Source organism: Equus caballus, chromosome 14 (genome assembly GCF_041296265.1).
Source record: "Equus caballus isolate H_3958 breed thoroughbred chromosome 14, TB-T2T, whole genome shotgun sequence".
NCBI classification, from domain to species: Eukaryota; Metazoa; Chordata; class Mammalia; order Perissodactyla; family Equidae; genus Equus; species Equus caballus.
In genome coordinates, this window is record NC_091697.1 from 18,753,186 (window position 1) to 18,777,063 (window position 23,878).

The 23,878-nt window shown below is 57.0% G+C and overlaps 1 protein-coding gene across 2 annotated transcripts in view; it reads left to right on the forward strand.

Annotated features, from left to right (window-relative positions):
- Positions 1–360: 360 nt before the first annotated feature.
- ADAMTS2 (ADAM metallopeptidase with thrombospondin type 1 motif 2) overlaps positions 361–23,878 on the forward strand; it is a 217,682-nt gene continuing 194,164 nt past the window's right edge. The window contains exons 1-2 of one of the 2 annotated variants that reach the window (XM_023617040.2): positions 361–719; positions 1,742–2,136. In XM_023617040.2, coding sequence (XP_023472808.1) covers positions 587–719; positions 1,742–2,136 — 528 coding nt within the window. In that variant the 5' untranslated portion in view covers positions 361–586. Of the gene's footprint in view, positions 720–1,741; positions 2,137–10,132; positions 10,323–23,878 lie in introns of those variants that run through there. The other variant, XM_023617041.2, reaches the window with a different exon arrangement.

Here is a 23,878-nt window from a genome sequence, read left to right on the forward strand (position 1 = left end):
ACGGAGGGTGAGACGGCCCCTTGTGCCGCAGGGCTGACGGGTCGGACCTGAGCACCCCGAGGACTCTTTGCGTGGGTCTGCTCCTCCCAGGTTGTGTGCCATGAGGACGCGGGGCGCGCCGAGAGTGGCCGGCGGTGGGGCTCCCCTGGCCCGGCCCGCGGCGCTTCTCTGCCGTCGCCTCGGGGTGTCTCTGCTTCGCTGCGAGCCGGGATCCGCGGCGGCGGCGGCGCAAGGAGGGGAGCGGGCGGCGGCGGCGGCGGCGCAAGGAGGGGAGCGGGCGGCGGCGGCGGCGGCCGCCGCGCCAAGAAGCGCCGGGTCACCGCAGGCTGAGGCGCCCGCCGTCCCCGCCCTCCCCCTCGCTCGTCTTCTCCCTCCCTCCCGCTCCCTCGCTCGCTCGCTCCTTCCCTCTCCCCGCCTCCCCTCCGCGCTCCCCCGCCCTCCCCTCCGCGCCTCGCCTCCTCCGCCCCGCGCCCTGCGGTGCTGCAGCTGCGGGCGGCTCCAGCTGCCCCCAGATGTGGGCTGGGCGGCGCGCGGGGAACTTTCGCGCCGGCTGCGAGTGCGGGGCCCCGGCTGCGGTCCGGCTGCCATGGATCCGCCGGCGGGAGCCGCTCGCCGCCTGCTCTGCCCTGCGGTGCTGCTGCTGCTGCTGCTGCTGCCGCCGCTCCTGCTGCCGCCGCCGCCCGCGGACGCCCGGCTCGCCGCCACCGCCGACCCCCCAGGTAGGTGCGGCCCGGCCCCCGGCGCCCGCGACCCCCTCGGCCGGGCCCCGCCCCGCGTGCCCCACCGCCCCCTCCCCAGGCGTGGTCCAGCCGGACTTGGGCAAACTCCGTGCGCCCCGCCCGGGGCCAAGTTGGCCAACTTCGGGGCCGGGTTGGTCGCGCAGGGGGCGCCCCGCGGCGCACCCAGGCGCCTTGGGTCTGGGGGACCCTCGGACCACTCGCGGCTCCTGGGACGCTGAGCGAGGAGACCAAGGGCCGGGACAGCCCCGCGGCGGAGAGCGCAGCGCCAGCCCCAGCGGGTCCGGGGGAGCCAGGGCGAGGCGGCGCCCAGGCTCGCGTCCGGGGAGGCTCGGGAAGAGCCGGGTGCCGAGCGCGCCGCCTTGGGCCCTGAGGATTGGCTGGGGCGCCTCGGAGGGGATCCCTAAAGATCCGAGGGACCCTGCTCCACCCCTCCCTGCCCTCGGGCGCGCGGGAAGGGGGGCTGGCAGTGGGCTAACCGGGAGCAGGACGCGGAGGAGAGGCCGCCCGTGCCCGGAGGGACCGAGTCTTCGGCGCTCCGGAGGCGAGTGGTGAGGGCGCTCGGGCGGGGGTGGGGGGACGCCGAGGAGTAGCGGCGCACGGGTAGGGAGCCAACCGGGAATGGCTTCGGAGCAGTCCCACGTCCTGCCAAGGACGGTAGGTTCAAGGGGCAGGGGACGCTCTGACGGGGCCATCCTCTGGGGAACTGTGAGGAGCCCGCAGAGCCCCAACCCGGAACGGGGCAGGGGGCAGAGCTCTTGGCTGGGAGGGTCCCACAGAGGGACGGCTTAGGGGCGGCGGGGCTCCCGAGTGCTGGCCCTGTGAATGCCCCTTCCCGGTTGGAAGGAGGCCGGGGAGGTGCAGGCTAGTTTCTGGGGGTTGCCTGGCAGAATGCCCTTCTCTTCTCAGTGGGGGGCTGGGGATGGGGCTGGGGGGTTGCGGGGCTTGGCGGCGGAACTCTGGGCTCCGAGGTCTTGCGGGCCTAACGCCCCTTCCCATTGCAGGCGGGCCCCTGGGGCACAGAGCGGAGCGCATCCTGGCGGTGCCGGTGCGCACTGACGCCCAGGGCCGCTTGGTGTCCCACGTGGTGTCAGCGGCAACGGCCCAGGCAGGGGTACGGGCCCGCAGGGCCGCCCCCGTCCAGACCCCGGGCTTCCCTGGAGGCAGCGAGGAGGACCCTGGCGGCCGCCTGTTCTACAATGTCACGGTCTTCGGCCGAGACCTGCACCTGCGGCTGCGGCCCAACGCCCGCCTTGTGGCGCCCGGGGCCACGGTGGAGTGGCAGGGCGAGTCTGGCGCCACGCGCGTGGAGCCCCTGCTCGGGACTTGCCTCTACGTCGGAGACGTGGCCGGCCTGGCTGAAACCTCCTCTGTGGCGCTCAGCAACTGCGATGGGCTGGTGAGTACGCGCTTGTCTCGCTGCATTCTGTCCACTGCCCTTGCCCGGGCTTCGGAAGCCGTTACCTGGGAGTCCCCTGGGAGGGCAAAGCCAGCGCTGAGGACCTTTCCCACACTCCTGTGCCTAGGGACCACGGGGCACGGGGTTGGCTGAAGGCAAGTTATTTTGATTGGTCTGAGAGGGGTGATTTATGCAGGGGGAGCGCCAGGATTTCCAAAGTACTTAACAAGTAGCCCAGTGTGCATCTCCCTTATACACGCCTGCACGGGTCCTCCTCTTGCATCCGGGTGCGGGTATATCTCTGTGAGCGTGTGCATCTGCACATGTGTTTTGGAATGTTGGTGTGTACTTGTATCTGGGTACCTGTGCACCTGTGTGATGTGAATGTGCCATTGTATGTCTCGTGCATGTGTGTATCTGTAGGTTTTTGCTCATTCGTGTGTCAGACTGTCTGTTGAGTGTGTATCCCTGTGCATTTTAGCATGTATGATGTGTGTGTCGGGGGCACGTGTGCTGGCAGTCAGTCTTCTTGTTTCTGTGTGTGCAAGTGGTGCCAGCCCAGGGAATGGGCAATTGTGCTGAAATGCCCAGTTATCCCTCTGCCCCTTGGCTGACCAGGAGCTACTGATTTTTATGCTGTGGTTTCCTGTTGAACTTCAGCTTGTTATATGAAAAGTCAGTTTCCTCTATTTTGAGCCAAGGGGAGCATTTGGAAATGCAGGCTCTGGTGCCCATGGGCAGCCCCTGAAGGACAGGAGAGAGGTGAGGGGGGGGGGTCCCTCCTGGGACTGCCTGGGCCACCAGTGTGACTGGAGCCCTGGGGAGTTCTGCTTCCAGGGACCGGGAGGGACCATGGCTTGGCATAAGGGGACCTCTGAGGAAGGCTGGATCGATGCTCAGGGAGAAGGCTGACATTGGCGGTGCTCTCTCTGGCCACCCGGGGGCCTGGCACACGGCAGAAGCCACTGCAGTTTTCTATTTTGGATTGGGTGTGTGGTGGTCAGGCCGGCTGTGTTGGCCAGACATCTGAAGCCGCCCACCGTGGATCCCGTCTAATTGATGCTCAGGGCACTCCTGCGCCAAGTGAGGGCCGGCTCTCCCAGCCCTGCTGGCCCCAGAGCTCTCCGTCCTTAGTCCTTAGCCTTGTCCTGCCGGCTGCAGAGCCGGCAATTACACTGGAGCCCCACAACCGCGGGTGTTCTTTTTATGGAGACACAGGAAATGTCACTTGTTGCTTTGGAAAATCACTGCCTTTGGCTGGATTTAGTTAGAACCCGGGCGTATTGCAAACAACTATAAATGTCCTTGGAGGAACTGGGTTAACATGGTGCAGCCCTTTCTAGCCCCATCATCTCTGAGAACATCCTAGGTCTCATAGATGTGTCTCTTTACGCTGGAGGTGAATTTCCTAAATAAAAGGGAATCCGTGTTGGGGACTCCAGGGGTGGAGTGCATGGGGGTGTTGACACAGATGGTGGGTCAGCTCCTGTGTACTGATTAATTCCTGGTGGAGAGCATTTCAGGGGCCTTTTTCACTGTATCATTCATTCATCTGTTCATTTGGTGATTCATTTCTTCAGCCAGCACCTCCTAGTGTGTTTGTCCCCTGTGCTGGTGCCCTCCTAGGGCTCACATGCTCAGGGCGGCTGATGTGCAGAAGGGCACTGTGGCCAGGGCTTTGAGAGTGTGCTCCTTGGGGGCCACTGGAACAGTGGGTTGCCAGTGGGCAAAGTGCAAGTTGTCAATTGTAGCAGAGGGCAGAGCATGTGGAGAGGTAGCGGGTGTGCATCTGCTTGGTCAGGACAGGCATGGTGCGATGCCACACATCCTGGATACACACCAGTAGGGGTGCAAGACAGAGCTGGAAGAGGGTCTGGAGCTTGCCTGAGTGGCCTTGAATGCTTTCGGTGAAAAATGGCCTTGAGACAGTGGGGCGGCACCATTAGCTCTTGTTTTCTTTCTTTCTTTTCGGTGTGTGTGTCTGTTCTGATTTTACACCAGTTAACTCCTTAACCCTTTAAGTTCCTCTCTTCATCAGTGAAAGGCCCGCTGACTGAGGGCCTGGGGCTTTACGCATCATGCTCTGGTCCTCACAGCGACCCTGCTGGGAGGGGGCCGCATCCTTTACAGCTGGGCTGGTGAGGCTGTGGGAAGTTGAGGGACTTGCCCAAGGCCACACAGCTCGTGATGGCAGGAGTCTGGCTTGATTCTGCCCAGCCCCTTCTGCCAGGGTGCTCCCAAGTCTGGGCAGGTGGAAGACACTGAGGAGTGGTAACAGGAGCCATTAATTCCTGGCATTCCCTCTTAATAGGCCTTATGTGGACAAAGGCGTCTTATCCTCCCAGCAAGCCAGGCCCTTAGCCACTGTGCCACACAGCGCCCCTTCCCCTGCAGCTCCTGCTCTTCCCTCGGAGACAGCGGAACACACAGAGCAGGTGTGTTAGGCTGTGCTGTGCATGCAGACCCCTGGGGATCTTGTTAAAATGCAGGTTCTGATTCAGCAGGTCTGGGGTGGGGCCCAAGGGTCTGCGGTTCTGGTGCGCTCCCAGGCTGAGGCTCCAGGGCCTCACAGCGCCCTTTGGGAAGCACGGCTCTCTAGCCCCATTCCTGCAGGCTTGCACATGTTGCTGTGAGCACGTGCCGTTCTGTGGATACTGGTGTGAGAAATGCTGTGCCTTGCCTTCAGCCTGGGAGATTCAAGGGGGCCCACGGAGACCTCTGAGAAGTTCTGTAACAAAGAAACCTCATGAACTCTGTGTAATCCAGCACTTCCCACCCACATGGGACCATGGAACCCCTTCTTTGCAGACATGTAGAGCCAGCTTTCCTGGAAGATGCATGGAGAAACCATGGGCCAGGAGCACAGCAGGCAGCTGTGTCTTTTGGCTTAAGCCTGGGGGATTAGATGGGACACACCTCTCTGAGGAGCCACAGGCTGCTTCAGGCCCATTGTCCTGCCCCTGGCCTGGGACACACATTTGCTCGTCTACTTGCCTGGCCCTGAGTTTGTTTTTCTGATTTAAAAGAAGGCAGTAGTAGCTTTGCTTGCTGTGGACAGCAGTACAAGGGGATTCTTATGTCACTGCATCAGTCAGGATCAGAAAACTCAAGTCGGATTAGTTTAAACAGAAACAGGAAGTTATTAGCTCGCATCATGGTAAGTCTTCAGGCATGGCTGGATCCAGGAGCTCCCACCAGCTCATTAGGACCCTTGCTGTCTCTTGCCTCTGTTTTCCTGTGTTTCTGTTTCCTGTATTCTCAGGTGGAGTCCTTTTATGGTGAGTCAAGGGGCCCCAGCAGTGCCAGGCAGACATCTTTTTCTGATAATTCTAGCTGAGTCCTGGGTATCTCTCAGCTCAAGCTGGGGTCAGATGCTCCCATGAGAACCAGGACATGGGGGTCTGCAGAATCTCATAATGAAGAGTTAAAGAGGTGCTTCTCCCCGAAATGATATGAGACTGAGGCCCTGGGCCTGCCAAGGTGCAAACTCTGTTGAAGTTAGGTGGAGGTGCAGACTCAAGACATGCTGCATTTAGACGAGCTTCATGAGACGTGCCCTGCACGCTTCCTCTACAGAGGCCGGCGGAGGGGGAGGTGCCGGGTTCTTTACAGCCACCAGACAGAAGTTGTCCCTGATGTTCCCGGGGAAAGGTGAAAGTTTGCCTATTTCATGAATATAATGCTTAACCAAGGATTCTTGTCCATCGTGTTGCTACAACAGAGTTCTCTAGTACCTCCAAGGTCACAGCATAGGTGTGATGATTTCACATCACTTTTATTTGCAGATTAAAATCCCAATGAGAAGCCGTCGGCATTGACAGTAACAGCAGCTAGTCCCCGTTGGCGGTGCCCCTGCTTTGTGCCGCCTGGGCTTGTTTCCTCCCCGCGGTCCTCTGTGGCCTATATCTGATGTTATCCCCTTTCTACAAATGAGTAAACTGAGGCTCCAAAAGCTGAGTGAGCCAGCTCCCAGCCTCACAGCCAGTATTTGAACGCATGTCTGTCTGATTCCAAGACCATGCTCACTATATTTTGTTGCCTTTTCTGCACACCAACAAAAAAAGAATACAAATGAAGAAATGCATTTCTTTCAAACATTTCCTACCTCTTCTGTCTGACTCCTGGAGGCCATCTCAGCCTTTGTCAGTGTGAATGAGTGGGAGCTGGGAGCAGACCTGCTGGCCTGGGGGCTTCCTGACCCACTGCCGACCTGCCCTGGGCCGCAGTGCCTTGCAGGCTGCCTGAGTCCTCATGGCTGGGCCAGGGCAGCGGGGACTCCAGGAGGACCGAAGCGCCCTGCCCCACCGCCGCCTCCCCGTCAGTGCAGCCCTGGTGACCTCTCTCGGCCCGGCACCTCTGACCAGGCAGGGCCCGTGGTCGAAGCCTCCCCTGGCTGGGCAGTGGGAAGGGTGTGGCCTCTGAGGTCTGGTCCCAGCCTGTGGCCTGAGGGGGGCAGTGTACACCCTTCCCTGGGGGCTTGGTCTGAGCCCCCCTGACTCAGTGAGGTAAACCCCCCTTGTATGGCTGAGTGTCAGAGAGGCCCAAGGGCTGCTTACTTGCAGGCTGGGGCTCCCCTGCTAGGCCGCTATCCTGGTCAGGCACCCACTCTGTCCAGTCTTGACGGGCATTAAAAGTCACTAAGGACCACAGAGAGAAGTCATTTGCTGGCCCAAGGGACTGAGATGAGTTTCATTTTTCTTAGCAAGGCTGCTACCTTTGAGGCCACATCCTGGACCCCGCGGGCTCAGGTGCTAGCTGCAGCAGGCCAGGCTGTGGGGCTGGGGTGGGGGTGCCTGAGACTTGCAGCTGTCCTTGTAGGGTCTTCCTTCCTCCCACCGTGTCTTGGCACTGCCTGGAAGGCAGCGAGGGGGTCTCAGGAACACTGAAGAGGGGCTGCAGGAACTTCCGGGTTCCTTAGATGTCGGGGCTCCTCAGGTCAGAGTTTCAGGCAAGCTGCCTGAGGTGGTCTCAGCATCCTTCATGGCTTATTACTCTCCTTGTTGTTTAAGACTCATTCAGTTTAAGGGACAGAAAATCAGCTTACAATGAATAAAACAAACAAGGGACGTCATGGTCCCAGTAATCTTGTTGTCCGGAGGAGTGCCAGCTTCAGGCATGGCTGGATCCAAAGGCTCAGTGCTGATGTCAGAACATGCTGTCTGATTTTCAGCTCTGCCACTCTCTATGTTTATCTCAAGATGGGTCTCCCAATGTGGGGGCCACTGGCAGCTTCTGGCTCAGCTTGTTTTCTGCAGTGGAAATCTCTCAGAAATGGAGAGCACTCCTTTCTGGATGGTTCCTACTAGAGTCCTGTGGAGGGCTCTGATGGGCCCTGCTTAGGTTACAGGCCCATCTTTAAAGCTGTGATATGGGCCTGACCCGAGTCTCTTGCCCACTTTTGGGGTTGAGGGTGAGAGTCAGACTCCCAAACTCTGGAATGGATTGGGATTCTATCCTAAAAGCAGGAGGAAGGACGAGCGTGCCAGGCAGATGAAAATGGCTGCCACCACACTCCACCCAGAGTCCCGTTTCCAGTCCAGATCTCCTCCTGGGCTCCAGACTGGCCTTCCCAGCTACCTCGGGACTCCTTCCCCAGGCGACCTCACGCTTCTGAAATGGGATGCTGGTCTCTCCATTCTCCTCCAGACCTCACCCTTCACCTGGGCGGGAGTCCCAGGATCCCCCCCTGACCCCCACATCCAGCCAGCCACCATCCCAGACTTCTCTGGACTTCATCCCGGGGCGCATCTCTCCACCACGCCTGACTCCAAGCCCGTCTTTGCTCCTGTGTTTCCTCTCTTCCCCACGGGCTCCAAATTAGTCTCTCCTCAGCAACGCTGTCCCCACACAGCAGCCAGAGTGATTTCTATAAACCACACATTAAATCATGTCTCTCCTTTGCTTAAGACCTTTCAATGGTTCTTATTGCTCTGAAAAGAAAAATCCAAACCCACTGGACTGACATTCAAGGTCCCTCATGACCTGGCTCGGTGGCCTCCAGCTTTGTGTGTCACTGTGTCCCCCTCACGCCTGCACTCTGGTCACACCGAGCTTTTAGTTCTTCCAACACTGGACACTCCCAGTGCAGGGCCTTTGCGCAGGCTGTGCCCTGGGGGGGACCCCTCTTATCCCCCCGTCTTTGCCTGGCTTGCTCTGTAGGTCTCAGCTAACCGGCATGTCATTCAGGAAGCCCCCCAGATGTCCACAGGCTGTGTTGCACCCTGTCCTTCTTGGTAACTTGTACCTGGCTGTGTCCACAGGGCTCAGCTCTGGCTGAGCAGAGCTCTGCTGGGGGCCGTGAGATGAGAGCCTGGGGGCGGGGGCCAGAAGCCCAGGCAGGGCAGGGTGGGGGATTCACCCTGGAGACGCTGGGCCGCCTCTCCTCAGCTGCTGACCCCAGAATGCCCACACTTGGTGGGGTAGGCCCCTGGACAGTGGCTGGGAGCTCGGTCTCCTTTCCTGCAGGAAAGCTCTTGGGCACACAGGGTTTGTACAGTTTTCCTGCCCCCACCCTCTTGGGGTTCATGAAACCCAAGTTGAAAACTCCTGGTCTAAATCAAGCTAAGTGAGGGAGGGAAGCCCCCTCGGCCTGTATGGGGACGGGTTGGGTGGGGGTGAGGAGACCTTGGGCTGGGCTCCGGCAAGTCACATTGTGACCTTAGGCAAATTCTCCTGCCAAGAGCCTCAGTTTGTTCACGGGGAAAGTGGGGGCTGGAGTCAACTGTTTCTGCGATCTTCCAGGGCAACTCCAGGTGTCTTAGGGGCCTGATGGGGACCAGACACAAGCAAGGGGACAGGGTTTGTGGAGGGAGGGGTGGGGGCCCTGGTGAGCCTGTGCCTGACCTCTCTTGATAGACGGCTGCCCCTAGGGAGTGTGGGCTCCTTGCTGTTGGACTCTGCACTGTTTCTGCAGAGAAGCTGCGTCTCTGAGTCTGTTGACATCATGTGGGCAAGCAAGCCCAGTGTGAAGACCCTGTGTGGGCCCTTCGGTCCCCTGAAGGGGCCTCCAGAGGCATAAGCGGGAGTGTTGGGAACTGTGCTGGCAGCATGACCATTAGAGGGGCCAGGGTCCCCTGCAAGCAAGGGCTGTCCTGGGAACTACCAAGAGCCCAGCTCTCCTTCCTCATGCCACCCCACGTGCCCTCGGGGGCATCCACAGCCTCCTGGCCTGCCTCACCACCTCTTCTCACTGGGGTTATTTGGTGGGAGGGAAGGGGATTCCCAGGGGCTCTTCTCTCCCGGGGTGGGGGAGGCATGTGCACTGGCCGGTGGCTGCCACTATGGAGGCTGACTTGTCAGGAGTTTGTGCTCGATGTGGCAGAGCAGCAGCCAGCAGCCCACCACCTGTCTCATGGCGGCCCCTCAGAATGGTGTAGGCGCATCCGTGGTCTGAAACCCAGACTCATCTGGCTTCAGCAAGTAAGACATCTGAAGGCGCTTAGAGGAGTCAGAATCACAGAGACAGGCGGCAGAGTGGGGCTCCCCGGGGCGCGGGGAGCCGGGCTGGGGAGTTCGTGTGTGATGGGCACAGAGTTTCAGTTTTACAAGAAGAAAAGAGTTCTGGAGACGGATGGTGGTGATGGTTGCACAACATTATGAGTATTGTTAATACCACTAAACTGCACACTTACACATGGTTAAGGTGGTAGATTTGATACTGTGTGTAATTTACCACACACACACACACACACACACACACACACACACAAGGCATCAGAGGACTCGTGGGATTGGGTGGAGTGGTGTCCTTGAACCCCGCCGGCTCAGCCCCATCCCTTCTGTGTGTCTCCGCTTCCTGAGGGCCCAGCGGCTGCAGCTGCCCCCACACCCAGGCCCCCAAGCACAGCTGGGTGCAAAAGGGAAGCGGTCTGTTTTTCGGAGGTTCCTGCCAAGTTCCTGAGCTTCACTCTGATTGGATGGTCTTAGGTCACAGGGCTTTCCCATAGCCAATCACTGTGGCCCAGGAATGCCCTGTGCTGATTGGCTCTGGCGTGAGTCACGTGCTCCACCCCTGACCTGGAATGATGCTGGGGGAGCGGAGGGTTGCTGGGACCACCCAGGAAACCTGGGCCCTGGCTCTCCACGGCCGGTCTGCTCTGCGCCTAAGGACTCCAGCAGCCAGTGCTGTCCTTCAAGAGGAGGCGTCAGGGGATCACCATCTACACCGGCCGCCTCTGCTGCCACAGGTAGCCAGTCCCTGCAATCGTCCTGTGAGCCAGCCACTGTTGTCCTCGTTGTACAGATGAGGAAACCGAAGCTTCCGTGAGATATGCGCATCCTTGGGGCTCTCCTTGTGGGGACCCTCTCCCCTTGGAATCCTCTAGGGGAGGGCAGTGGAGCCGACTCAGCCCTAATGAAGGCCAGCACAGTTGGTCACCCCTCTCTGAGCCTGTGCCCAAGAAGCTAGCTCTTCCTGAGCCTCCGCTGTCACCTTGCTGCCCCTGCCCTGCACGCTGGCCACGTGCATTTCTGGCACTGGCTGTGGAGTGTAACATTCCTGGCACTGGTTGCACATTCAGGTATTGGCAGGTTTCAGGCTCCTCCTGTCCCCCAGCCCGCAGCCTCGGCTGCCTCTTCCCCTGTGTCCCAAGCACTTAGTGAGTGAAGAGTGACGCCAAGTGTCAGCTGGGAGGTGGGGAAGGCTGGGTCCTCACCAAGGCCTGCTGTGAGGACCACAAATGCCACAGCAGGCATGAGCAGAGGAGTCATGGAAGGGCTCATCTGCTCTGAGCCATGGGGACACTCCCCATGACCTGTGTGTCCACTCAGCATAGAAGCTGGCTTTGCTGTGTGGTGGCCTGAGCTGTGGCCTGGGTCTCCCCACTCTGGTCTCCAGGATCCATTGGAGCAAGAGTGTGTAGGGTCCCTCCTGGGACGCAGGGTCTGTACTGGCCAGCAGACACATCCTTCATTACCTGCATTGCTCTCCCCTGCTTGGGCAGCCTGGGGGTTCTGTGCTGCTGCCAGAACACAGCAGGCTGCTGGGTGTATGTGAACATAGGTGCTGGTTTGTGTGCCTGTGCATGTCTATGTGGAAATGTGTGCATGTGTGTGCACGTGCATGCATATCTGCATGAGTGTGATGTGAGTATGTGCATGTGAGTGTGCAAATGTGTGTCTGTAGCTGTGTGTGTGTTCCCATCTGAGCATGTGTATCCGAGTGTAAGTGTGCATGTGTTGTGTGTGTTCTTGACAGGGGTTTCCTGCAGGAGGGGAATGAGGCGGGCTGGAGGGACTGAGGGGAGAGGAAGACTGCAGCCCCCTGGATCTGGCGCTGCTTGGACGCCCCCCGCTGGCAGGCGCTGCGGGGTGGGGCGGGAGGGCCAGGTGGAGCCTCTTGGTCTGCTGCGGATGTTTCATATTAAATGTCAGCTGTCCGCCGGGTCTGCGGTGCTGCCATTAATATGGAGAAGTTCTTCCCGGGCCTAGGGCTGGCTCCCCGGGCTCCTCCATGAATTTCAATCACGCTGCTCGTCTACTCCAGAGCCTGTAGAGTGGGGTGCACAGGTCCTGCTCAGAGGCAGAGGAAGCCTCGCTCCCAGGACGAAGGCCCGAGAGGCCAGGCGGGCTTGGTGCTGCTGCGCCCGGCTCTGCGCGTTTCAGGGATTCCCAGGCGGACCTGAACGCTGCGCCTGGGGGGCACTGAGGCTGCTGTGCCACGTGACGAGCCTGGGCAAGGGCTGCATCTCCGCTGCACCTCAGTTCTTCAGACTGCGAAGGGAGATCTATCCACACCCACCTCACTGGGCCGTGGAAGGATGGGGGCACGACAGGCACTGGGCCCAGGCCCGGGGTTTGGGAAATGCTGGCTGTTTATGCGCGTCATCGGATCTAAGGTTCCATCAATGATAGGGCAACCAAGAAAGAGAGGACACTCCCAATTAAACAGCACCACGCGCCTTAGCTGCAGTCCCATGAGGTCTACGCACCAGCCAGCCTGCCCCTAGTCACTCCGAGCAGTGGGCCATTTCTCCTGCCTCGCTTGCATTGCTTACTTAGCTTGTGACTGACTTCGTCCACTTGTGGGTGTCTTCCTTTCTTTGGTAAAGTTTAGGGTCATGATCATTCCTCCAGGGACATTCCTCACTGATGCCAAAGCTACATTCTGCATTGTCTCTGTGTCTTTCTGCACACACCATAATTTTTTGCCATCACAGTAGGACTTTTTGAAGACATTCTGGATGGCAAGTGTTTCAACACAACAAGTGCCAACCCTGCACGCGACTCGAGTGAAGCTATGGCAATCTGAAGTGCCACGGCTAAGTTGGTGCGTGCCAGGGAAAGCCAGCCACCTCACGCTCCTGGTGGCTGCTGGGAATGCTAACGACCTGTTGATTTCCTCCCGAGTTCAGAGATGGCAAATGTGACAGATGTGTGTCTTAGAGTCCTGGATATGTGGTTTTATTATTGTTATATTACAAATGATTTCGGAGCTCTGTCTGAGAGCTGGCATGCGATTCTCAGGCTGGAGAAGCAGGGCGGCAGCGCAGCTGGGCCGTTCACACCAGAGGGGCTAGCCCTTGTCAGCTCTGTGAGCAGAGCATTCAAGGATTTGTCTTTGCCCCTGGGTATTTCTCCTTTGAAAGCAGGGATTGGGACCACATGGCAAATAAGGTGTATTAATGTTTCATGCAAGGTTTGTGTGAGGCTCAGTAGTGGTCAGTCTGATTGGGACAGAGCTTCTGAAGGTGTGATAAAAAGTGGCTCAAGAACTGTGACTGTATATATATCTTTAAATGGATTATGTCACATGCCATCTGAAGTGTTCACTGCTTTACAGCCGTGCTGCCCGCTATGGGAGCAATAAGTTCCGTGTTGCTGAGGACTTGAAATGTGGCTGCTCTGAACTGAGAGGTGCTCTGCGTGTAAAACACACACCAGGTTTCAAAGACTTAGTACAAGAACAGAATAGAAAATATCTCATTGGTAATTTTAAAGTGTTGATTACAGGTGGAGATGGTAATATTTCAGATATATTGGGTCAAATAAAATATATTGCTGAAATTAGTTTCACCTATTTCTTTTTATTTATTTGTTTTTCACGTGGCTGCGTGTGGAGTCTGCGGTACGTTTCTCTTGGCCTATGCTGTATTGGAAACATCTGGCTGGATACTTCCTGTTTTGCTGATACTCTTTTGCAAAATTTGCTGGGCTGGTCACATCTGTTTATTCTTTCAATTGAATTTTAGAATTGTTCTGTCAGGTTAAAAACATCCCTTGTGAATTTGACTGACGTTAAATTAAACTTAGAAACCAGTTAAAAGAGGAATTGACATAGTTTACAGTATTTACCAGGAACACGGTGTTCCGATTGATTTAATTCTGCTCTGATGTTGCTCAGTAAAGTATTATACATTTTTCATACAGGTCACCCATTGTTTTTAATCAGGGTCATCTCAAGGATTTTTTTTTGCTGTTGTGAATTGAATTGTTTCCATCTATCATTGGTATACAGGCAGGCTATTGATTTTTATATAATTATCTTTTATCCAGCTGCTTGATTGAACTCATTAATTCTGATATATCTGTGCAATTCCCTTGGGGTTTCTAGGTATGCAGTTGTACTGGCTGTAGACAATGATAATTTTGGAGCCTCATTTCCAATCTGTGCCGTCTAGAACCTTCTGAGTAATATTAAATAGCAGCAGTGGCTTTGCGCCTCCGCGCCCGCCTGCCTTTGATGGCCGCCCCCGGCGATTCTCTGCTTGATACAGTGCTTGCTTGTGGACTAAGATGGATTTCATGTGCAGGCAATATCCTCTGAATTCTAGTTGCCTAAAATCCCCTTTTCGATCAACAAAGGAGCTGAAATCTGGGTAAAATGTGTCTAATACCACCCCCTCAAAGCCAAAGGCGTTGCAACTCCCAGGGGCTGTGTCCTCTGACCTGGGCCTCAGGGCCGCCGCGGGTCCCCTCCCTTGCCCGCTTGCTGGCCCCAAAATGTGAGCCAGCCCCCGTTTACGGCTGTCAGATGCACTCACAGAAGGCATTTGTGGGGCTCAGGGAGCTTCGCTGAGGCGGGGGGAGGAGGCTGCCCTGCCTAGCCGTGCAGGCGGCTTCCAGTAGAACAGGGGCCGTTCTTAGAAAGCACGTGCATGGGCGATGGCCACCACGATGTGCCAGGTTCTCCTCCTCTCAGTGCTGTCTCCGTTCTCCGGGTTCTCTGGGGCAGACCTCCTGAATCCTCCTCCTGAGTCTCATAGAAGACTTTGCCCCACTTGCTGAGGCCTTGGTACCTGTCACACAGGTCCCCTGCATCCCACTGTTACCTTTATTCCCTTATGCTTCTGGAAGGTCTTTTCCCAAACAGAGACCTCCTTAGAGGAAATCTGTGGCCTGCTGTGCCGAGAATACCATTGTCTTCCATCGTGTGATCTGTCTGTCTGCCCACAGGCAGGCGCGGGGTTTGGGCAGCTTGGAACAGTGTCTGTGCCTTGGCCCCACCCCAAGAGATTCTGATCTGTCAGATCTGAGCGGGACCTGGGGGTCTGTATTTTTCAAGACCCACATGGGAGAGACTTATGCACAGCAGATGGGCACCCACTGACCTAGAGGAAGGTCGTGAGGCCTGAGGTTGGCCAGAATCAGGTTTGGGGCCTGGCTCTCTTGCTGGCGGGCGACGCTCAGTTTCCTCAGTTGTGCTGCCACCTCCCTCGGAGGGTGTGTGCCCATAAGAGAGAGAAGGGCAGCAAGGCTGGCCAGCCTCATCCTCAATGTCATGGGAGGATTGAGGTAGAGGGAGATGAGTGTGAAGGGGGACGGCCAGGCCTCTAGGTGGCCTGGGATCAGGAAGCTGCTGCTGGAGTGTCATCTTCTGACTCTCTGCCCTGGGTCGCTCACCTGGACATGCAGAGCCTGGCAGAGGGGGCAATCCGCATGCGTGGAGTCCCTGAGTTTGGCTGTCTGTGCAGCGGGTGCCTGGAGCTCAGTGGACACTGGGCAGTGACTCTGCAGACCCTGTCTGGCAGGGCAGGGCAGGGGCAGTGTTCTCCTTGGTGTTCCTCACTGCCCCCAGCCAGATCCCAGCCCTCTCCCCTCCCACCAGTCGCTGAAGCTGACCGCTAGCCGCTGGTTTGAGCTCACCAGCCCCGAGCTGAGATCTGTCACAGCCTGGAGTGGCTTGTCTGAGACCGGCACTCTTAGCATGAGGAGAAAGCTCCAGCAGGGTCTCCCTCTCAGCTGACAGGGAGGTCCTGTGTTTCCTGAGCAGCCCGCAAATGCAGCTCCAGAGATGACTGTCACCGGGAGGGGTGGCAGGACACTGGGAGTGGCACTGGGCCCTGGCTCAGAGCCCTTCGCCTCGCCTGCCTTCTCTCCCTTTCTCTCCCCTTCCTTTCCCCTCCCCTCGCCTCTTCTCTCTCTCCTCCCCACTCCCTTCTCATTCCTTCCCTCCTTCCTTCTCTTTACTCCCCTTGCCTCTTTACACTTCCCTCTTTCCCCTCCTCTCTCTCCTCCCGTCTCGGTCCTCCCCTTCTTTCCCAGAGTGAGGGGACCCCCTTTCCTCTACTAGGACTCCTGGGTGACCCTCCTGGGTCACAGGGTCTTCATCGCCGGGCACAAACTCTCCCCAGGCTACGCCTGCATTTTCCTACTTACACATCACCTCCTGTGACCTTCACAAGCCCCCGCTGCCAACAGGCGCACTCTGGGAACTGGCGTTGTCATTCCACTGTAGTTCAAGGAGAGGAAAGTGGGGATCAGAGAGGGGAGTGACCTCCCCTGGGGTCACACAGGGCCCAGAGCCGGGGCTCCTTCCGCTGCAGCCGGAGCTCCAGATGAGAGCTTTGCTGTCCTCAGAGGTGCACACCTCCCACACACACACTCGGACAGGGTTGATTGCTGCAAGGGGTGCTCCTCCTCTCCTTGGTGGCTGAGTTCTTGGTGCAGTGCCCAGCAAAGAAGGTCAAGGATGCGCCCCTGCCTTGCTGGAGTAGTCCCCACTTCAGGTAGGACAGCCTGGCCTTTGGGAGTCCAGGCCCTTGTTGGCTGTGTCCTTACTGGGAAGGCTGGTCAGATGAGGCTGTACTCTGCTTCAGGGCTGCCATGGACGGTTGTGCAGGTGGTATCCTGTGCAAGGGCCCCTGGGCAAGGGAGTGAAGGAGGCCAGCCTCTGCTCAGTGTCTGGGAGTGAATGGGGTGGAGGGTGGTCAAAGCTGGGTGGAGGACAGCAGACAGGAGAGGGGCAGGAAGGGTGTGCCAGGCATCTGCCCCACCATCAAGGTCACCGGAGTCACTGCGTTCTTCTCTTTGGGGACCTCCTGGGTCCTCAGGACTTAGAGCACAGGAATCAAAGCCAGGGCAGGCACAGGGAGGCTGCCGGCCGTGGAGGTGGAGGGTGGCTCTGGTGGCTTGGGTGGGTCCTCTGGGACTGGACACGGCGGGAGGGCAGACTGGCTCTGCTCTGGAGTCCCCGTGTTCTGATTGGCTGCTGGGGCGCCGGCCCTCACAGCCCTTCTCCATGGGGGCTGCAAGTTTCCCCTGCTTCCTGCAGCCTGGCCCGGCCTGCTCGGTGTGCAGGAGACCGGAGCTTGGCTGGCCTGGGACCCGCAGGCGTGGGCACTGGCTTTGGGTTCGTTGTGTGGGTGTGGGTGTGATCCTATTGTTGCTGAAACTCGTGTTTCTGTGCTCCCCCCGAAGCTGCCTGGTCCTCCTTGGGACCAGACCTTAACGGTTTGTTGGCTTGGGCAGGTCTAGACGCAGTTTCCTGTCTTATTTTACCTTGCTGACTTCTGTTTCTCCTGGTCGGCTCTGCCAGCCTCTCCTGTTGATTTCTTCTGTTTGCTCAGGCTGTGGAAAATAATCAGCTTCTCCAAGAAGTACTCCGTTTGATTTTTGATTTTTTTTCTGATTTGCATTTTAAATATTTAACTCCTTTAATTCAAGGGAAGTGTGTTTCCTGCATTGTATAAGGTGTTGGTTTTAAGCACTTTTTCTAAATTCCCACCGTGTTGTCCCAGTACTGTTGTTTACTAACTCACCTTTCCTCGTGACCTGGGGATGCGTGTCCCTCCTCCTTGAAGTTCCTGGAGGTGATCTGGTTTGTTTCTGGCCTCTCTGTGGTTCTTTCGCACCAGCACTAGGTTCTTTAGTTGCTGCTGCTTAATGAAATGTCCTAATACCTCACAGGGCAAGTGTCACCATCGGGACTTAAAAAAATGTTTTGGCTATTTTTGTCCATTTTCCAAATGGATTTTGCGTTTGTTTTCTTATGATCTTAAGCACAATCGTGAGGGTCTTTATTTTGGATAATGTTGCATGTGTAGGACAGTGTCCAGCCTGCAGCAGGGGCCTCCGCAAGTCTTTGCTGGACAAGCAGATGACATCTTCATGATGTTTAATTCTCTCAGGGAAATAATAACATTGATTCAAATCTTTTAAAATGTATCCCAGTAGTTTTATTACTGAGAGTTTTAGGATTTTATTGCCGTTGTGAATAGGATCTTTTCCGTAATGTTTTATAGTAAGTTATTATAGATATCTAGGAACATTTTAATCTAGAATACAGCAGATGAGTTCACTCAGACACTGGGACCTCCTTGTTCTAGATTCGTGACATTCTCAGAGTTTAGACAATTTCATTCCCAAAGGGCAGACAGAGCCAAAAACAGTATGTTAGGACGAACGGTGTGTGCATTTGTACAACTGCAGCTAAGCGCTCGACAGGCATCGTTGACCCGGCAAACCCAGGCCCTCCCAGGTCCCTGCTCTCATCCTTTGCGCCCGATGACTCACGTCTTCTTCTTGGTCTTCAGCAGAGTCAATCTTCTGTTGTCACGGTGGCACAAATGCAAAACGTGGGTAATCACAAAAAGTCTTTTCAAAATAAATCTCTCAACTGGATGTCTCACGTGTCTGTGTTCCAGATATGCAAGTTTCTGTGTTTGTTTTGCGTCTAGGCATTTTCACGAACTTCTGTATTTTTGTTTGTCTTTTTTTCCAGGGGGAGGATTTTGTTAAGTGTGCAGTTATCTTCTACAATTCATAATATTTTTGTGCCTTCTTTTTCAACATTTATTCATTTTACGTCTTATTACATTGGTAAGAGTGTAAAACTGAGTGTTAGTAATTTCGTGTGGGTGCCAGAACCGTGTCTTCAGAGCATCTGGCTGGCTGCGTCTCAGGGAGATGAGGACCGGGTCCTGCTTCTCTTTCGGTGAACGCTGCTGGCGGGAGACCCACAGGGGCGGAGTCATGGAGCCTCCTCAGGGGCTCTCCATCTCTGCTCCCCGTGGAGCAGCTCTCCTTTGCCTTCTGCTGCATCGGGTGGAGCCGACAGTCATGCCCGTGTGCTGGTTGTGTGAGGCACAAGGAGCAGTAACTGGCAGGCCCGTCGGATCAGGGAGCCTCGGCCCTGGGGCCCGGTAGGTGTCCCCAGCTGCTAGGGAGCAGTATGCCCAGGCCTGTGCGGAGTTGTTGGGGGGTGGCAGGAAAATGGCTGTCCCTGGGGCTGTCCTGACTGTCTCGGGGATGCGGCGCAGCCAGAGCCTCTTGGGAGCAGGCTGGCGCCACAGCCAGGTGTGTGATGGGAAACTCCGAGCGCACTTGGGCTTGGAAGCCGGTTGAGTCCTTGCCTTGCCCCAGCAGTGACGCCGCTCCTGAGCTTCAGTGTTCTCATCGTGCAGGGTGGAGTTCGCAAGCCGGTGGGCTGTGCGCCATGTCCACCCACAGATGAGTTTTGTTTGGCCTTCCCAGTGTTTGACGAGTTTCTCACGAAGCTCCAGATTTCCAGTTTCTCTTGAGAACCTGGGAGAGCTGCAGGGCCTGTGCTCTGCGGGCTGGCGCTGAGCAGGGACAGAGCCTGCCAGAGGGGTCCCACAGCTCCAGGCACGGTGCTCTCTGCTCCCTAGGATCACGCTGGCCCTGCCTCACGCGCCTGCATTTCCCGTGTGGTCCCCCTTTGGCACCTGAGACTGTCTCTTATGTTGAGGTGGGTGCTGCAGGGGCCCTGGAGTCAGTCATTTCTCCCTCCCTCCTTCCCACAATTGTGGTGTATGGACCTTGGTCTCTGTGGCTAGAGGCCCTGTGTGCTGAAGTCAGACATGGTCCCACCCCATCACATTGAGTGTGTTTGATTCTGTCTCTTTCCTTCACTCACCTCCTGTTGCTCGTGGCAAAAGGTACCAGTTGATGGCAGCAATTGCTCTGGGGGTTATCATGAGGATTAAATGAAGTAAGTCCCGGGCCCGGCACTTAGGGGTGAATAGCCCTTGTTCCTACAAGGTGATGTTTTCCTCATGGTGCTGCGAGGAGGGGCCGCAGTGTGACAGTGCTCGGAGACGTATGGAGAGCAGCGCAGAGACTGATCATGTCTGTGTGCTCTGTGAGCTGGGCGTGGGCTGGGGCTAGGGAGTGGGGAGGCAGGGCTGGGGGCCGGCAGAGATGCGGTAAGATGCTCTCCCTGCCCTGGGCCATAACCGGCCTGGACATGTTGCCAGATGAGGCCGTGACTGTTCTGAAATGGAATTCCTGGGTCAGAATAAGGAGAACAGATATTTCCTGGACGAGGCCAAGAGCCGCTGACATCACTGAGAGCCCGTCAGGACACGGGCTGAGGCTGAGGGTCCTCCATCCCTTCCTGCCAATGCAGCATTCCTGGGGCAGCTGCCAGGGCTGCAGACAGACAGACAGACAGACAGACACACGCATGTGTGCCATTTCTTCCACCCAGTCCTCCCCACCTGAATGCAATTAGCCAGGATGTGGAAAAGATTTCCAGCCTGAAGGAGAGAAGAGTCTTGTTGGCAGGCAGGCCGGGGAGAGGAAGCACAGGCCTGGATGGAGATGAACTCTTCGAGACGGAGGAGCAGCCTTTGGGGTGGAGAGCCGTCCGGAGCTGCTGGCCAGGGAAGGGGGAGCACATGTCCCTTCTTCCCTCGTCCTCTAGAGGGGAGAGCCTGTCTCCTAATTTCTTCTTTGGCTGTGAATCTGGAGGGTGTGACCAAGAGGCAGCTGGGGCCTCACTCCTGCTCTCTCAGCAACACCTGTGCAGCTGGTGCCTGCGCCCTGTCTGTCCTGGAAGGCCGTCCCCAGATCTGGATTCCTGCTGCTGAAGGTGACAGAAAACCCAGGAGGAACCAGCTAGGGCCAAAGGGGGATGCTCAGGCCTCACGCCCCTTCTCAGCTCTGCCTCTCGCCGTGGCCTGGCCTCAGCCGCCTCACCGGGCCCCGGCTGCCAGCCCAGCAGAGAGACCTTCCTTCCCTGGGGGTCTCAGTGGGAGTCCCGACACCGATTCTCACTGGCTCAGGCTGGGGCGCGCTGAGCTTTGAGCAGTCTCTGTGGCTGGCCCAGGGAAGGACTTGGACTGGCCAGTACTGGTCACACGACCACTGGCTCTAGTGGGTAGAGTCTGTGGTCTGGAACCCTGGGACCCCATGGGGAGGGCTGAGTGTCCGGAAGAAAGCTGGCCTCCTGGGGTTGTTAGCAGAGCAGACAGTGGGGGCCCTGAGGGCTGTGGGCCTTCGTCTGCAGTGCCGGGAATCCCACATGCCAGGCTGCCTCTGCTTACCCTTTCTATGTCAGACACCCTCTTGGCAGTTTGGTGAGGCCCACGGACCTCTTATCACAATAAGATTTTTTATTACATAATGTGAGACACAAAGGACACAGATCCTATTCAAATAAAGCTATCAACATTGAAAAAAATTTCTAACAACAGCAATACATGTGCTTTTTAATTTTATCATCATCATGGCTTTTTTTGGTAACAGCTTTGCTGGGATATCATTCACATACCATACATGTCACCCATTTAAAATGTAAAATTCAGTGCCTTTAGGATGTTTACAGATTTCTGCAGCCATCACCCAATCGGTTTAGAGTCTGTTCGTCACCCTGATGAGAGCCCGCACCCTCTGACGCCCCCTGGCAGCCCCTCCCCCAGTCCCTGGGAGCCTCTGACCTGCTTCTGTCTTCGTGGATTTGCCTATTCTGGACGTTTCATGTACACAGAATCACACGATACTTGTCCTTTTGCGTCTGACTTCTTTCAGTGAGTGTAATGTTTTCGAGCTTCCTCCACGTGGTAGCAGGTATCAGAACGTCGCTACTTTTTATGGGCAAATATTTCCTTGGATGGACGGACCTCAGTTTTTGAGTCTGTTCATTGTTGATGGACATTTGGATTGTTTCCACCCTTTGGCTCTTACATAACGCCACTGGGAACCTTTGTGTACGTTTTCGCGTGCTGTTCAGTCGATGCATGACGTACAAGCCCTGGCAGCACGTGTCCGTGCTGAGGGTGAGTGCGCCCGCGGTGGCGATGGGCAGACCCTCATCACGGCTGTCGTGACAGACGCGGTGCCGCTCATTCTGCTGGGCTTGCTCCCTCCATCCAGATCGGAGGGATGGGCCAGTGGTCAGCGCGTAGTGAGGCGGAGTGTTGGCCTCTTCCAGCTCACGGGGCCAGCCCGGGTTCAGAGCCCTCCAGGGCAGCCCCTTGCCGTGGGTGCCGAGAGACGCTGTGAGTGCTGTGGCCTGTGGGCGAGTGAGGCGTCCAGGTCAACGTGGTGGCTGTCTCACCCACTGTGCTCTCGGCCACCCTGTGTGGCCAACTGTGAAGGGTGATGTCCTGCTGCCCCTTCCTTTCCAAAGCGTTCTCTGTGTCCCAAGCTTGGGAGTCCTGCAGCTGGAGAGTGGGGGCCAGGCCCTTCTGGACTGCTGGGGATGCCTCCCCCATTGTCTTCCCTCCTTCCTGGCTATTTCCCTTCATGGCCACTTAGGAGGGAACGCAGCGAAGGGCCTGTCAGCAGGGACCTGCCAATGGCTTTGATGTCAGTCACGCAGACCAGCTCCCGGCCACCGGCTGGGTGGGTGCTCACCTCGGGAGGGCTCCAGCCTCCGGCACTTCCTGTGCAGTGGGGCTAGTGAGGGCTCCTTGGCTGCATGGGGGCCGTGGTCCTGCTCCGGGCTGGTCTTGGCCCCGGGAGGCTCGGGTCCTGCCTGTTGCCCATTCCTGTCTGCAGGCACGATCTAGTCCTCCTGGCCCAAGGTGGCAAATTGGAGGGAGAACGCCCATGACTGGGAGACACCTTGCCAGTGTCCTTCCTTGGGGACACCTGTAGTTGAAGGTCGGCCTCCACCTTGTGTATGAGAGGCCGGCTCTCACCCTGGCGCTCCCTCCCTGGCCCCCGCTGGAAGGAGCTCAGCCTCTCCGGCTCTTTGGTTTCCTGCCTTGCCTGGCCTGGGCCCCACCTGCCTGTGAGCTGCCAAGGTCCTTGTCTGGTGCCTTCCCAGAGGGGCCTCCCATCCTGCTCCTTGTATTTCAGAGACAACCGGAGGCTTCCCCAGCTCCGTGGCTGGCGGCGACCTGGCTGAGCCATCTAGAATTGGCTCCCAGCCTCCTCTTGTCTTCTGGGTGTCTTATGTGGCAGTGCAGCTCTATTTCAGGGCCTGAGGGCGCCCTGGGACTGCTGCAGGGGTTGCCCTGAATTAAGGGGGTGGGGCACAGCCTGCAGTGGGGCACCGGGCGGTGGAGGGAGAACTGGCCTCCGAGTTCACTCCCGTGTAACCTTGGGCAGGCGAGTTCACTTCTCTGAGCCTCCACGGTGTCAGCCATGTGGTTTCCAGTGAGGATGCATACAAGGAAGGAATGAGTTGGGCGCACAGCCTCAGGTCCTCTCCCGACCCGTGCTGGGGCCCATCAGATGGTTTACATGGTTTTACAATGGTTTACAATGTTTTGTTCTGTCTGTCTTAAATCCAGGCATGCCTATGCATTGAATAAAGCAGAATGCATAAATAAACCAAAGGAAGAAAATTGAAATCCCTTGTATTCCCATCATTTTAGTGTGTGTCTTTCACATATATGCGTGTGTACAAGCGTACAAAAGGGCCATACGGTGCACTCGCTGACCTGCCTTTGTTCATTATATATATAAAGCAGACATATTTATAAGTCATTTAATTTTCTACCTGAACATTTTTGACCACAGGCAGCAGAATCTACTCGGGAAATGTGGAGAGGTCCAATCTCCAGGTGCTGGGAGTCTGTGGACCTGGGGTGAGGGAGAGGCTGAGGGGGACCCCTGCAGGCCTCTGACTTGGGCAGTTGGGAGGGCTGCGGCCAGGAAGGAGGAGCAGCTTGGAGGGAGGGTGTGTCCGGGGGGTTTGCCCGAGGAGTCCTGAGGCAGCTGGCAGTGTCCGTTCTGGGTGCAGGAGCCGGTCTGGGTAGAGCTCAAGTGGGGAGCATCCTGTGCAGAGGGCTGTCTGAGCTGCCACCACCTGGGGAGGGTGGGCCTCAAAGGCAGAAGGAGGTGGAAGGAGGAGGACATGCTCCTTGGTCCTCCACCATGGAGGGACAAGTGGAGGAGGCCATGGAGACCTGAGAGGAGGGCTGTGCTTATGTTAAGGGATGAGAGGAGTTCAAGAGGATGGGGCTCAGCGAGGCAGGAGGCTGCCAGATAGCAGTGTGTGTGGGGACCAACATCAGAGAGGGGGCCTTGCATACGTCAGGGCCAGAGGTTTGAGGAGTGGGTGGAAGCTAGACTGATGAGGCGAGGGGTAGGGGAGTGGCAAACAATTGGCGGAAAGAGGGTGCATGGTGGGGACAGGTGCTGTAGCAGGGAAGATGCCTGGTTGAAGAGGATTTTTCCTCTTGGGAAGATTTGAGGGTTCAGATGTGCATGTAGTGATTTCATGTGCACGTATGTAATGTGTGCTTGAACTCTGCCTCTTTGCATAGAGGATTTTAGATAGGTCAAATCTGTTCATACACTGAAGATGAGGATCCAGGAGAGAAGGGAA